The sequence below is a fragment of the Aethalodelphis obliquidens genome, unplaced genomic scaffold, assembly GCF_003676395.1.
Source record: "Aethalodelphis obliquidens isolate GAN/ISIS:26980383/991018 unplaced genomic scaffold, ASM367639v1 scaffold74, whole genome shotgun sequence".
In the NCBI taxonomy this organism is placed as follows: Eukaryota; Metazoa; Chordata; class Mammalia; order Artiodactyla; family Delphinidae; genus Aethalodelphis; species Aethalodelphis obliquidens.
The window spans coordinates 1,747,384-1,759,945 of NW_020838018.1; the positions used below are offsets into that span (position 1 = coordinate 1,747,384).

General features: G+C 51.4%; 1 protein-coding gene across 12 annotated transcripts in view; it reads right to left on the reverse strand.

Annotated features, from left to right (window-relative positions):
• SEMA4D (semaphorin 4D) overlaps nt 1–12,562 on the reverse strand; it is a 105,178-nt gene that overhangs the window by 11,841 nt on the left and 80,775 nt on the right. For 10 of the 12 annotated variants that reach the window (XM_027091988.1, XM_027091995.1, XM_027091992.1 and 7 more), the window contains 7 exons: nt 11,607–11,953; nt 10,056–10,201; nt 7,149–7,211; nt 5,312–5,410; nt 2,071–2,164; nt 1,309–1,422; nt 349–500 (listed from right to left, as the gene is read on the reverse strand). In XM_027091988.1, the coding sequence (XP_026947789.1) occupies nt 349–500; nt 1,309–1,422; nt 2,071–2,164; nt 5,312–5,410; nt 7,149–7,211; nt 10,056–10,201; nt 11,607–11,712 (774 nt within the window). In that variant the 5' untranslated portion in view covers nt 11,713–11,953. Of the gene's footprint in view, nt 1–348; nt 501–1,308; nt 1,423–2,070; nt 2,165–2,257; nt 2,388–5,311; nt 5,413–7,148; nt 7,212–10,055; nt 10,202–11,606; nt 11,954–12,562 lie in introns of those variants that run through there. The other 2 variants (XM_027091998.1, XM_027091999.1) reach the window with 2 other exon arrangements.

Consider the following 12,562-nt stretch of genomic DNA (forward strand, 5'->3'; position numbering starts at 1 on the left):
CCCTCCTCATCTTTATGTTGGAATGGAAAAACCCCAATTCCAACAGAATTTGGTTAACACAGTATAGAAAAACTAACTTTTTATAAACTGGGGGAGGTTTGAGGGAGGTGTGTTAAGATCAGAGCCCTGAGGACAGTCATCATCACACACGGGGCAGGCGCCCCTGTGGTCTCCAGGGAGGCCCACAGGGAGGACAGAGGCCCGAGCCCTCGGCCCGTCCACACTGACATCTGTAGTGTGGAAGAATAAAGTGGTCGGGAAATGGACTTCTCGGAAGAAGTGTGGAGCCTGGGCGACACGCTCTCACTGAGGGCTGGGACCAAAGAGAAGAGGGGGTGCTGGGCTCACCTTGCAGACCCTCGCTACCCGTGGGATCATCAGCTTGAAGACGAACTCGTACTCCACAGACACCTCTGTGAAGAAGAAGTAGACCTTGTCGTCCCCGTCGTCCCCGCCCTCCGGGCTCTCTCCTATCACGTCAGCAAACACGAAGCTGGGCTCTGCAGGGAACAGACGCTCTGGTTATGCCTATGCACACCGAGGGCCCGGGCACCCCCTATCGAGGATGTTGGAGGGTGTCCACACCACACCCCAATCAAACGCCAGGGCCCGGGAATGGTGACGGTGCCCATCTTGCCTTCCTTGGCCTAAGGAGATGCCCGAGATGGGGGTTTTGAAGCACAGCCTCCCGGTCCAGCCCAACAACTGAGGGCTGGGCCTCCCAACTGGCAGGCAGCCTGGGGGCCCCAGGGAGCTTGATCCCACCATAGCCTGGAGACCCACTGGAAGATATGCATTTGCCAGTTTAAACAGCACGTGCCTAAAAGAGACAAACTGCTGACCACCAGATCCAGGTGCCCCAAGGCTCTGGCTGGCTGGCCGATGCCCACGAGAAAAGTCCCCTGCGAGCATCTCTGTGAGCCATCTGGACCGTGAATCCAACATGGACACATGATGTCCAGACATAATGGTATAATATCACATGCTGATGTAACAAGCCTGAGCTCGCCATTCTGAGCCTCCCACATCCGTTTTCCAGAAGGGGTAAAGGCAGGCTTGAAATAGCGCTCTCTTAGCAGAGAAGAAAGCAAAGAAGCCCGTGGATGCTGGCTGTGGAGCCCCCGGCAGTTCCAGAAGCGCCCCTACTGCACTGGGGCTGACGTGAGCCCCGGGACGGAGGAGGGTGAGCCGCAGATGCCCTCCTGTGAGGCTGGGAGCCGGCAAAAGGAGAACTGGAGTGAGGGCTCTGCCGGCGAGGAAGCCGCCCCGAGCAGAAACACACCTTCCATGATGCCACCTGCTTCTTACCGTTCAGCCAAGGAATTGCATACTCCGTTCTCAGAGGACTGTGGGAAGAATTTCGGGAGATGATGGGTTCGCTTCCCAAGAAGTTATACGACGTCCCAGAATAAAGCTCTCCATCTTTGGGCGGAAAGAGGAAAAGGGAATCAACGCGAGTGTCGGGGACAGACGCTCAGCACCACATTCTCCTCCCAAGCTAACACAAGTCCTCCCAGGAAGCGGAGAGACTATCGCCCTGCTTCTGGGTGCGTGTTTCTGCTTCCTGAGTCTTCTGTTTTGTTTCTCTGACATGGGTAATTTTAGGCTCCATGTTAAACTGTTAGGGGCAATAAGTAACACAACGCAAGTAACTCCTGCATCCAGTAAAATAACAAACACAACAGTGGGTGCACACAAGGCTCCTGGCCTGCTCGCCTTGGGTGTACAAGGCCGTTCCAAGGCAGGTCATGGCTCAGTCACAAACGTCCCTCGAACAGGAGCATTAACTCAACGTGGCCGAGTAATCCAGATGATTTGCACAAAGGACAGATATAAGATAATCTCTTCCTACAAATCTAACCTGAGGACTGTGGAGGTGGCTGGTTATCCTACTGAACAATGAATTCAAAAGCTTGTATCAGCGGGTCTGTGGAGAGGCTCCTGTACCTTCTGTGAGGATACTGAATATGGGAACGAAGCAGAGGGAGACCCCTGTGGAGGAGGAGGAACGGGACCTCCTGGGGGTCCAGCAGAGCTAAGCCAGGGACAGACCCTGAGAGCAGGACTCACCAACCATGACGGACGTGTAGCTTTGTGCTGGGTCAAAGGGACACCTTCCTTTGCCGTCTTCATTTTTGCCCAGAAATTTAAAGGATGTTAAGTTCTATAATTGAATGAAAAGAAAGAGTGTCATAAAATGTCTGAACTTCTGTAGTCATAATATATCTTTGTGGGACCATTTAATTTACAGACTCACTCTTCTGGGGGGACAGAGGAGAGAGCACATGCACGGTCTACCACCTGGTCCCAGGTCTGGACACTGGTGCCTTGGCACCCTCTGATACCCTCGAGAGAGCCTCCAGATCTTGGAGCCTCAGTTGACTCTCCTATAGGACAGAGACAGCAATGCTGATGGCTCTAGGGTCATAGAACAGCCAGGGAAAACCAAACACAGGATGTGCTCCGGAAGGGACTGGAAGGCCATGTGCAGAACTTTAATATCAACAAAGATGCCTTCAAAGCAGCGGGGGACCAGGCTATCCAATAAACAGGTAACAGGAAAAAAGGAGCGGAATCTCTACCTCATTCCACCCATCGAAACACACTCCAGGTGGATCGATGATTTAAATATTAAAAACAGAACCGTGCTGCACTAACAGAAAGTATGGGTGACAATTTCAGTCTTGGGATAATCTCTCCTCACCTGACAAGACAGTCCAAAGCCAAGTAAGGGAAAAAATGGACAGATCCAGTACACGAAGCACTGGGAAGCGTCTGTCCACAGAAGAATGAGACAGAAATTGACAGTGACAAAGCGGGGGAAATGCCCGCAAAATGACAGATGAGGCATTTCCATCCCTGAATATACAAGAAGCTTGTACAAATGAGTAATAAAGCATTTCCAGGAGGAAAACAGTCAAAGCACAGCAAGTTAGAGAAGAAGAAACCTATCCGGCAGCACAGACAAGAAAGGATGCCTGAGCTGCCAGCAACCCAGGAAGCACAAGGCAATGAAAGTGCGGTACCATTTTCCACCTGAAAGCCTGGCGAAGCTTAAGAAGACGGACACCCAAACTGCGATGGGTGGATGGGCAGCCCTGCTGTCTGTCAGAGCGAGGGAAACATGTCACAGACGGAGCAGAGAGGACTCAGGGGCATGGGAAAGATGCAGTTACATTTCTAACAGGCTGGTGGAAACAATACACAGACTTTTCACCTCTTAGGTTAGGAGGTGTGAACTGGGGTGACAGTGCACCCCACTTGATGTGATTCACTGACTGCATTTCAAGAAGATGTTTGGGGAAATCTGAACAGGGACTGGAGGTTAGATGACATTAGAGAATTATTGTATATCTCCTTAGATATAATGACAAACCCGGCATTACTGTAGGAAAATGTCATTATTCTGAGGCATGTGACAGCATTTAGGGGTCATGGGTGTGCTCACACCTGTGCACACATACGGACGCTCCCAACCATGCAATCTGTGTGGTTAGAACACGTGTGTGTGATCAACTTTTCTGTCGGCTTGAAATTTTTTTTAAATATTGGGAAAAAATATAGGTCTAGATTTAAATGAAACATATGATTCCCTTACCTCAACAACTGACATGCCCATGGAATTTAAGTTTAAATTCCATACCTTAAGCTTCTAACTATAGAGTTTAGCCAGGAAATCCTTTCACGTGCAAAATGTTTCTAATATGACTAATGTGACCTACGGAAAAAGAAACTAAGTCTGTCTATGAGGACTGAAGATCTCAACACCTAGATGCACCCCCTACCCCGATCCCAACCTCTGTCGCCGGAGTCTGTGGACACAGACAGCCCGGCAGACCCACCCTATGTATAGACCCCACCCCAGGGCTCTGTGTGCGGATACAAGGTTTTCGAAGCAGTCCTTACTTCGCCCATACTTTGTCCTGTCATGTATCTCGGACTCAAGCTTGGAAAACATTTTTTTAATTCCAATGAATTTAGGGTTCTAGCAAACTAAGCTTTCCACTTTAGCATACTTCACACTTGACAGTTACTCACTAAATAGGGACAAACACTAGAAAATGTGCTTCATTATCGATCCTCAAGTGCATTTAAAACACTCCTCCCTCTTTGTGGTTGTTATAAATGGCTCATCAGATTATCTGAATAAAAAGAGTATCTCCCAGAGAGATGCTGCTGTCTAATCCGCTCTCTCCTTCCGGCTACCGTCAGCAAGGGAATCAGGAGTGGTGGGAGGGCGGTGTAAGAGTCAGGGGCCCCCTCCAAAGGACCCTACTGACAACTGACGAGGCTCAAGGAGAGTCAAGGACATGATGCAGGTGACGGAGAGATGGGTCCTGCTTCTATAACCGCTCAGCAAACTGGCACTGTTTTGTCACTCCTCAGAGGGAAGAATTCCAGAACTGTCTATCAGTGGGCAACTTGTACCCCAACAGCCAACACTGAACGTGGTGCCCCAAGACCAGAGCAGCAGACACCGTTGTAGTGAGCCCGGGCTGCCATGACGACCACAGACAGGGGTCGGGGGAGCTGCAACCACACATGTTCCTGCCTCATGGTTCTGGGGGCTGGAAGTCCGAGATTAGGGTGCCAGCATGGCTGGTTCCTGGTGAGAAACCTCTTCCTGGCTTGCGGACAGCCACCTTCTTGCTGTGACCTCACGTGACAGAGGGAGAGAGCTCGAGAGCTCTGGTGTCTCTTCCTCTTCTTATAAGGCCATCATCCTATCAGGACCCCGGCTTCATGACCTCGTTTAACCTTAATTACTTCCTCATGGGCTGCATTTCCAAATACCATCACATTTGGAGAATTAGGGCTTCAACATATGGAATTTGGGGAGACACAAACACTTAGTCCGTAACATATATGAACCAAGAACAAGGGATCCAAGAGCAGAAGTCCTGAGTTTTCTACTTGACCAGGGCCCATGTCATAGCCAGGGCTCCCTCACAAAATACAAAATGTGACAAGGAGAAATAGGCAAGATGCTGGATCAGGGCACATTGATGCTTCCTCTCTGTCAACACGGGCCTTCCCAGAAGGTCCCCCCACTGCCCGCTCTGCACTATGGGCCAGCGGTCCTGTAAGTCCTGCACCCAGTCATGCCCTCAATCACGGTGGTTTACAGACTGGAAGGCTTAAAGGAGGCCGGTGAGTGGGCAGAGGCCTTCTGCGGAGCCATGGGCCACCCCCATCCCCACACAGCTGGCAGGAGAAAATCCTCCCAGACTGCAGAGTGGAGACCACTTGCTGCTGCCTCGAGCCCCACACGCTGCTTTAACTACTGACCAGGGGACCTGCGCGGCCTTACCAGGTGGTCACAGGCTGGCTGGAACGCATTGGTCCCGCACACGTAAAGGGCACTGGCGCTGAGGGGCTGCAGCACTCGGATGTAGTTAAGGCATTCTGTCTACAAGGAAGAGAAATGCACGGGTCAGCCACCGTGCAGGCTCCACCGGACGCCCTCCATGATCCCAGCTGTCCAGGCTGCTCACTGCATAGCACGAACCAGCCAAGCACATGCCCGACAGCAGCTCCTCACGGCTCACTGATGACCAATCCGACTGTGAATTCGCTGCCACCCTTCCACCTCGGGCCTCAGGTGCCATCCATCTGCACAGGCTAGCCCTGCCCTGCCTGGCACAGTGGGAGCAGGCTCCCGGAGACCCGGCTCCACCCCTGCACAAACCTAAATCTGCAGCTGGCCAGAGTGCTTCTGCCTCTGCAGGGTCCACAGGCCGCTGTCAAGTGCCAAACAGATTTCACCTCAGTCACTGATTTATACTCAGCAAAAGCGTATCAGCCAAAAAGCAATGAAAGCTGACCTCAAACCTTACTGGACACCTGGCACAGGGAAACACGCATTCACTCTCACTGAACACACAGACCGTTCATTGTGTTGGCAGGCCCGAGGGGGTGTGTGCTGTGCAGAGTTCCCTCCACCTTCCCTTTCTCTGGGGGACCCCACCCTCGACGCCCCAATGTGCACAACTGGAAGCAGTGCTTCTCAGGAGAGGGGTGTGTCCGGCCCGCCTAGCTCAGGGGAGAGGCAGGACTAATGAGGGGCTCCGAGCCCGGCTCCACATCAGAAAGGCCCTGCAGGAAAACCAGATGCCACTGAAGAACCCACCCACTATTTTAGGCTGAAATGTACTTGGATTATATGTGCTAGCATCTGAAATTATCTCCACTCGGGAAAGGTTTTTTTTTTTTTGCCGCGATTGTTTTGAAACTGGTTGGAAGTAATTCATCGTCCCTGAAAGAACTGGGAGGGACCCTTGTCCGCTGTATGGCCTCCACGTGGGGCTGGCCAAAGTGCCTGTTCTAATTTAGCTCTAAGACAACTCCCTGCGACACCTGTTATTACATCGCAATGCCTGCATTTTCCCTCATTTCGAATTTAGTGACTTTGGTGAAAGTGTTTAGTACTTTGCTAAAAAAGTTTAGCCAAAACATTTTTTCTGTTTTTGTTTTTTTTAATTTTAATTGCTTTGAAATTAGCCAACAACTACTGAAATTGACTATAACCCAGCTGTCTTAACCAACTACCAAGGAAGACGGGGCGCTTGTATTCCAAGACTCCGACAACGGCCCAGCACCAGTTAGGGGCAGGGTAGCCCAAGTGGGTGGTAGCCATAACCCAGAGCTCTGGAGGGAGATGGATGGACACTCAGCCCAGCGCTTCCCGGACGGCCACCACACTGAGATGCCCAGTATCTCCTAGCGAAGGAGCAGTATCTCAAGGCACAGATGCTGCCAGCAATCCAGAAATCCTACAGCAACCCCTCCAGGCCACTGGAGCTCAGGGAAGGCATGAACCCTGCACTGTACACCTTTAGGCCAGCAGGCACCAGACATCGTTTTCTGTAGTCAAAGTTTCAGGCCATTTGAATAAATTCAATTCAGATAAACTTTAAAGTAATTTTCTAAAGCCTAGTATGTTTGGCACTTGCACTGAGAGCCCCAGGCTCGCCACTCAGGAACAGGGAGGTAACCTGCAGGATGAGTCGCGATGACGTGAGCAAGCCTGGCAGCATCCTGAGGGTGGGGCAACCTGCCTGGGCTGCACCACAGAAGTCGGGGCGTTCGGGAGAGTCAAACAAGTAAGACAGGCCTGGGTGGGCTCTGAAGCTTGCAAAAGAAATTACCTGTTTTGATTTCCCCTTTTCCGCGCATTTTGCTTTTTTATCTTCCGAGACCTTCCAATATGCCTGTGAGGAAAAACGAGAGTCCATTTCAGTGCATGTTCCCCCTTTAGAAGGAGATACTGGTATAAAAAACATACAGTTTACAAAGCACATGGTGGTGTTTAGAGCACAGGTATTTCCCAAGACATTAATATCTCAGATTGCAAAGCGAGGCTCAGAGAGCAGACGCTGGGACCCGTGAGCAACGGGGCTTCATGAAAGTTCTGTGATCCTCATGCTGCAGCCAGGGGGCCTGGAAGGCGGCTCCCAGATGACTGCTATTCACTGAAAAAAACTGCAAATATTAAGTGACTGCAAGTGGGGAGGATTCAATTATTTATCAGGAAAATAAACTGCAGGCATTTTCTTTTCTTTTTTTTTTTTTGGTCGCACTGCGTGGCATGTGGAACTTTAGTTCCCTGACTAGGGATTGAACCTGTGCCCCCTTCAGTGGAAGCGCAGAATCCTAACCACTGCACTGCCAGGGAATTCCCTAAACTGCAGGCATTTTCAAACATCAAGTGGGTTTTCTCATCCCTTCAAAACTGATTCTTGAGTCTAGTAAAATGTCTTGACGTTTACTTTATCAGTGGAACAGCAGGGTTATGATGCTTTAAATTTTATGTGATGGTAGGAGGTGAAAGTGATGAAGCCACAGGGCTCCCTCAGGTCAGATGTCTTCCCACTGAGATCTGTGCTCCTGCTTCTTCCACACCAGGTGGACGAGCCAGGCTGGCAGATGCCTCAGCCCCGCACCCTCCAGAGGACAGGGAGCAACAGCGCTGCATCACAGAAGGCTCCCACGCTCCTGCCTCACTGTCCCCAAGATGCCCCATCTGCCCGTGTGATATTCCAGGATTGATGCCAAAATATATTTCCTCCCAGAGAATCAAAGCTGGCCGTAGGGCACTCAGAGGTCAGGAAGTACACGGTGCTTCGCCATGGCAGTGAAGTGAATCCCCTAGCAATGTGTTTTCAGAGAAATGGAAGTGCTAATCAGGACACGTGAAAGCAGAACAAAGTCCCATTTCCAATAGCAACTTCCTTTAGAAATTAAAATGTAGACAATTTCATCATTATCTACAGGCAGTGCATAAGGACACAGGAGCATGAACTCTGACAGGCCCTTGATCATGGCGTTTTCACTGAAGCTTGGCTGTAGTCCTTTCACTTTTTTCCCTCTTTTACGTCTACAGAGCCTAAAGCCTCTCGGTTACCCACAGTGATGGCATTAACAGAGCAACGGTGGCTCTGACTGAGCACCTGCAGGTCGGCACAAGCACACGGTGGAACCACGATGCTCCCAAGACGAGATTCTGAAAGGCAGTGTTAGCCTGAGTTGTTGGAAAGGAGAGTAAGGCTCAGAGGAAGGGGATTCAATGAACACAGGGACTAGGGGCTGAGCAGGGCAGGCCCTTGGCAACCCTCTGCTCTAAGTGCTTACTGTTCCAAACACTTTATTTTCAAGGGGTAATAACCAGAATCTCGTTTACGTGAAACAGAAATTAAGTACTATGCCTGACTCTGGAGACTAACACAAAATGAAACAAAAAAATAAGAGATCTGGGGCAGAAAAGGCACAAGGTGAGCATGGGCTGGCTTGATTCCAGAGAACCAGAAAATTACACCAACCACTAGGGTGGTGTCTAAGGATTCAGGAGCAGAGGAGAGGCTGCCAGAGGCCAGGAGGGGACAGACTGAGCATTGGCTACAATGGCTTGAGGCACTTCAAACACGTTTAAATCCACGAGTCATGGTCATACTAAAAAACCAAAAACAGTCCAAAAACCCACTGTCTCCCTTTGGGGAGAACTTACTCATTATTTGGAAAACTAGTAAATAAAGGCGAAGATTTCAAGCACTGATCCTGCCATGTCCAAAGGAACTGGCCTCGGGAGATGTGAATAGCTGGCAACGGGCATTTCCCCGTCACTGACAGTATTCCAGCTCACAGATGGAGAAGGAAAGGTAGAGGCGGGACATCCCATTCTGCAACCCTTGACGTGCTCCAGACTGCGACGGTCAAGGGCCAGGAGGAGGACGCCCGCCTGGGTGGAGGGTCCGGCCTCTCACAGGAGCCAGACCGGGGCTGGGGGCCAGACAGGATCGCGAGTGGCTCTCCCAGCCAAGCAGACCCAGGGCGGCTCCTAGGAATGGAGACTCCACGACGGACAGAGTGCCTGGCCACACAGACGGCCTGAGTTCAACCCGATCAAACTGAATAGTCAAACATCATTTATGAGAGAGTCCGTGAAATTTGAACACTATTTGATGAAATTAATTTGGGGGATGCAATAACGATAGTTTGGTTATTTTGAAAAAAGGAGTCCCTTCCTTTAGGAGATGATCAGGGAAACATGTGCAGATGAAGAACATGTGTTTGGGATTTGCAAAGCCTCCCAGAGGGAGCAGAGGAGGAAGACGTGGATGGGAGGATGGGGGTGAACCCCCGGCCTGCGGGAGCCTCGACGGGTACAGGGTTCATCATATCACTCCCTCTGCTCCCGTGTGTGCCTGAGATTTTCCGTAATAAAATGTTCAAAAATCCAAGATAAAAAGAGGGTGACCGCTGGGTGAACTGCCAGCCTGGGGAGGATGGAGGCTGCCAGGAGACACCCTGAGATGGGGCTTGGTAGACACAGGGCGGGAAAGAAGCTTCAGTATGACAGCGCCCTCAGCCCTGGTGGACAGGAAGGCTGCTCGCTAGACGCACAGGACGTCCGTGGGGCTGGCCACTGGGGTAAGCAGGCTCCACAGCCAAGAGAGGGCCTGACATCCCAGGAGGAGGCCGGTGTGTGGCTCTGAGGAGAAAACACTGGAAAGGGTGTGTGGCCCAGACAGCAGGGGAGCGGGGAGCCCACACCATACCTCATGTTGCTTCTTGGAGATATTGTGTGCGTTCAAGGCAAACACGGCTTCCCGGGCGCCCACGTACAAAGTGTCCTTGTCCTCACTCAGCAGCAAGGACGAGTAGTTGAAGATGCCCGGCTCGTGAAACTGCACCAGCTGCACCTCTGGGGAGGGCGAGGTGGGGGGAGAACATATTAGGTATTTCTGAGCTTGGACACACCCTGAGCATCTGGTCTCCTTTTAGTGCGTGGCTGTCTCACTAGGGCCATGCATGGGTCTGCTGCCACAGTGGACAGGCCCCAGCCGAGGCCAGAACTCAGGCACCTTTGGGTGGAGGCTGCCACCAAGTGTGAGGCCCCAGAGCCACTGTGCTCTACCAGTGCTGTGGCCTGACTTCCGTCCTGCTCCGCTCCCTCCAGCCCAGCTGAGTTCCAAACCCGGCAGCGTGACCTCCTAGGAACATGACCTTCAGGCAGCGTGACCTCTTCGCAGTGTAACCTTGTGACCTCCCAGGAGACTGCAGGCCAGACACCTTAAACTGCTGACCACTGTGGTTCCCTCTCCCTCCCATCAAACTCTTGTCTATGTGTATTTAATCATCCACAAGTGAGGTTTATAGAGAATATAACTATTTAGGATTTTCTTATTCAGAAAAAAGTCATTTACCTCAAAGCCTTTAAAAAAATCTATTTCAGTGATTACACCCCTTAACCCAAGCATTTTCCAAGGATATAACCACCACAAACTTAAAAAGCAGAGAAACAAATGACTTTTTCACTTACTTGGTAATTGCATCAATAGCTATTTAGGAATATGAGGAATTTAAGGATGAGCTATTTAGGAGTAATATAAATGTATTGACACTATTTCTTAAGGAGCTACTTCTTCTTTTTGACCATCCCAGAGTCAATTTTAAACTTGGCTTTCCATCTGTCACCAAGCTCTGATTTTATTGAAGGGTTAGGAGGTCACACTTCTGCTCTTCTAATTTCCCACTGTTGAAGAAAGATGCACACAGGATAGAGGCTCTCCAAGCACACACACTGCCTGGAATTCTGCACAAGACAGCTCCAGCCCTGCAAGCACACCTCGCTCAGGACCACTGAGCCTGAAAGAGTGGAGCGGACGGTTCCTAAGACACAGCTCCCAAACGAGGAAATAAAGAAAAGGGAAACTAATAAATAGCAAATGAAAACAACTGGCCTGACGCTCAGCTACACATAATTAAATAGCCTCAAAATATTGATACTACTTGGCGTGGTTTGTGCTCAGGCAGTGCACACCAAACGTCATCAGGCACAAGGAAGATAAACATCCTTCCAGGGCCCCCCCGCACCCCGCCCCGATTTAGAAGCCAAATCAGCAGGCCAAGAACAAGCCCTGCGAGTGTTTCCAGTTATCGGACCATCTCCCCAGAAGCGGCGGTGCAGGCCGTCTGCCCACACGCAAGTGCCAGGAGGCCAGACCCAGCAGAGCAAAGGGCACCTGTGCATCTCAACACCACGAGCAGGGAGCAGGGTGGCCATTCCCTTCAGATGCCACCAGCGCCTGACACGGTTCTGCCCTCACCTCTGTGCTCCCAGGTGATCCTAGGTATGGGTGCAAACGCCACCGCTGTCCCAAACACCACTGTGAGGGCGGTGAGCAGCCCCCCGACGGGGGCGCACATCCTCATCGGCTGGGGACGCAGTGGGGACTTCAGCAGCAAATGCCCGCGGGCAGGCGAGCCCACGGTGGGTGTCAGGGTGGTCGCTGCTCAGAGCTGCAGGGCAGCCTGGAGCTGGTGGGCGGCGCAAGCCCTGAGGCCCTGCATTTCTCAACACTCTGGGTGAGGTCGAGCTGCTCTCACCACTGCAAATATCAAAGGCCACCTGGTTCTTAAACAGCGTGCTTCTCTACAGCCCTCTGAAGAAATCCTGGAAGAAAGTGAAAATGAAGGGTTACGAGTCAGGATGTGTCGTAATAACGCCTGCTTTCTGTTTGCTCAATATCCCCCCACGGCTCTGCTCTCACCACATCCCCAGCCACGGACTCTGTCTGCTGAGAAGAGAGTGGTGGAGACATAGAGGGCTTCCTGTGGGGACAGCCCCACACAGACACCGCATCCCAGAGTTACAGGAGTCAGGGCTTCCTGGTCCTCAGGTGGGCCCGGAACACAGGACAGACACAGGGACCCAGACCAGGGAGACAAAAATGCCTGCCTGGCTGCCCAGCTTCCTCCCTGTGCGGGCACTGTGTCCAGCTGGTAATGCGATGGGAAGGTAGGGAACGGAACCGGGGTTTCAGTTTCCCTCAGAGACTCTGGCTTCCCAATTCCTGTAATACTCATAGAGGACGACAGCCAGAACTAAAGACTAGAGAGCTGCACGGAGGCTGAAATGTGAGAGTACACACACAGACACACACATAGGTGTATGTGCAAGCACACACGTATGCACGCATACAGATATGCATGCCTACAGACGCACATGCATACAGACACATACACATGCACGCACGCATGTCCTGGTCGTGCAGGAGGAGCT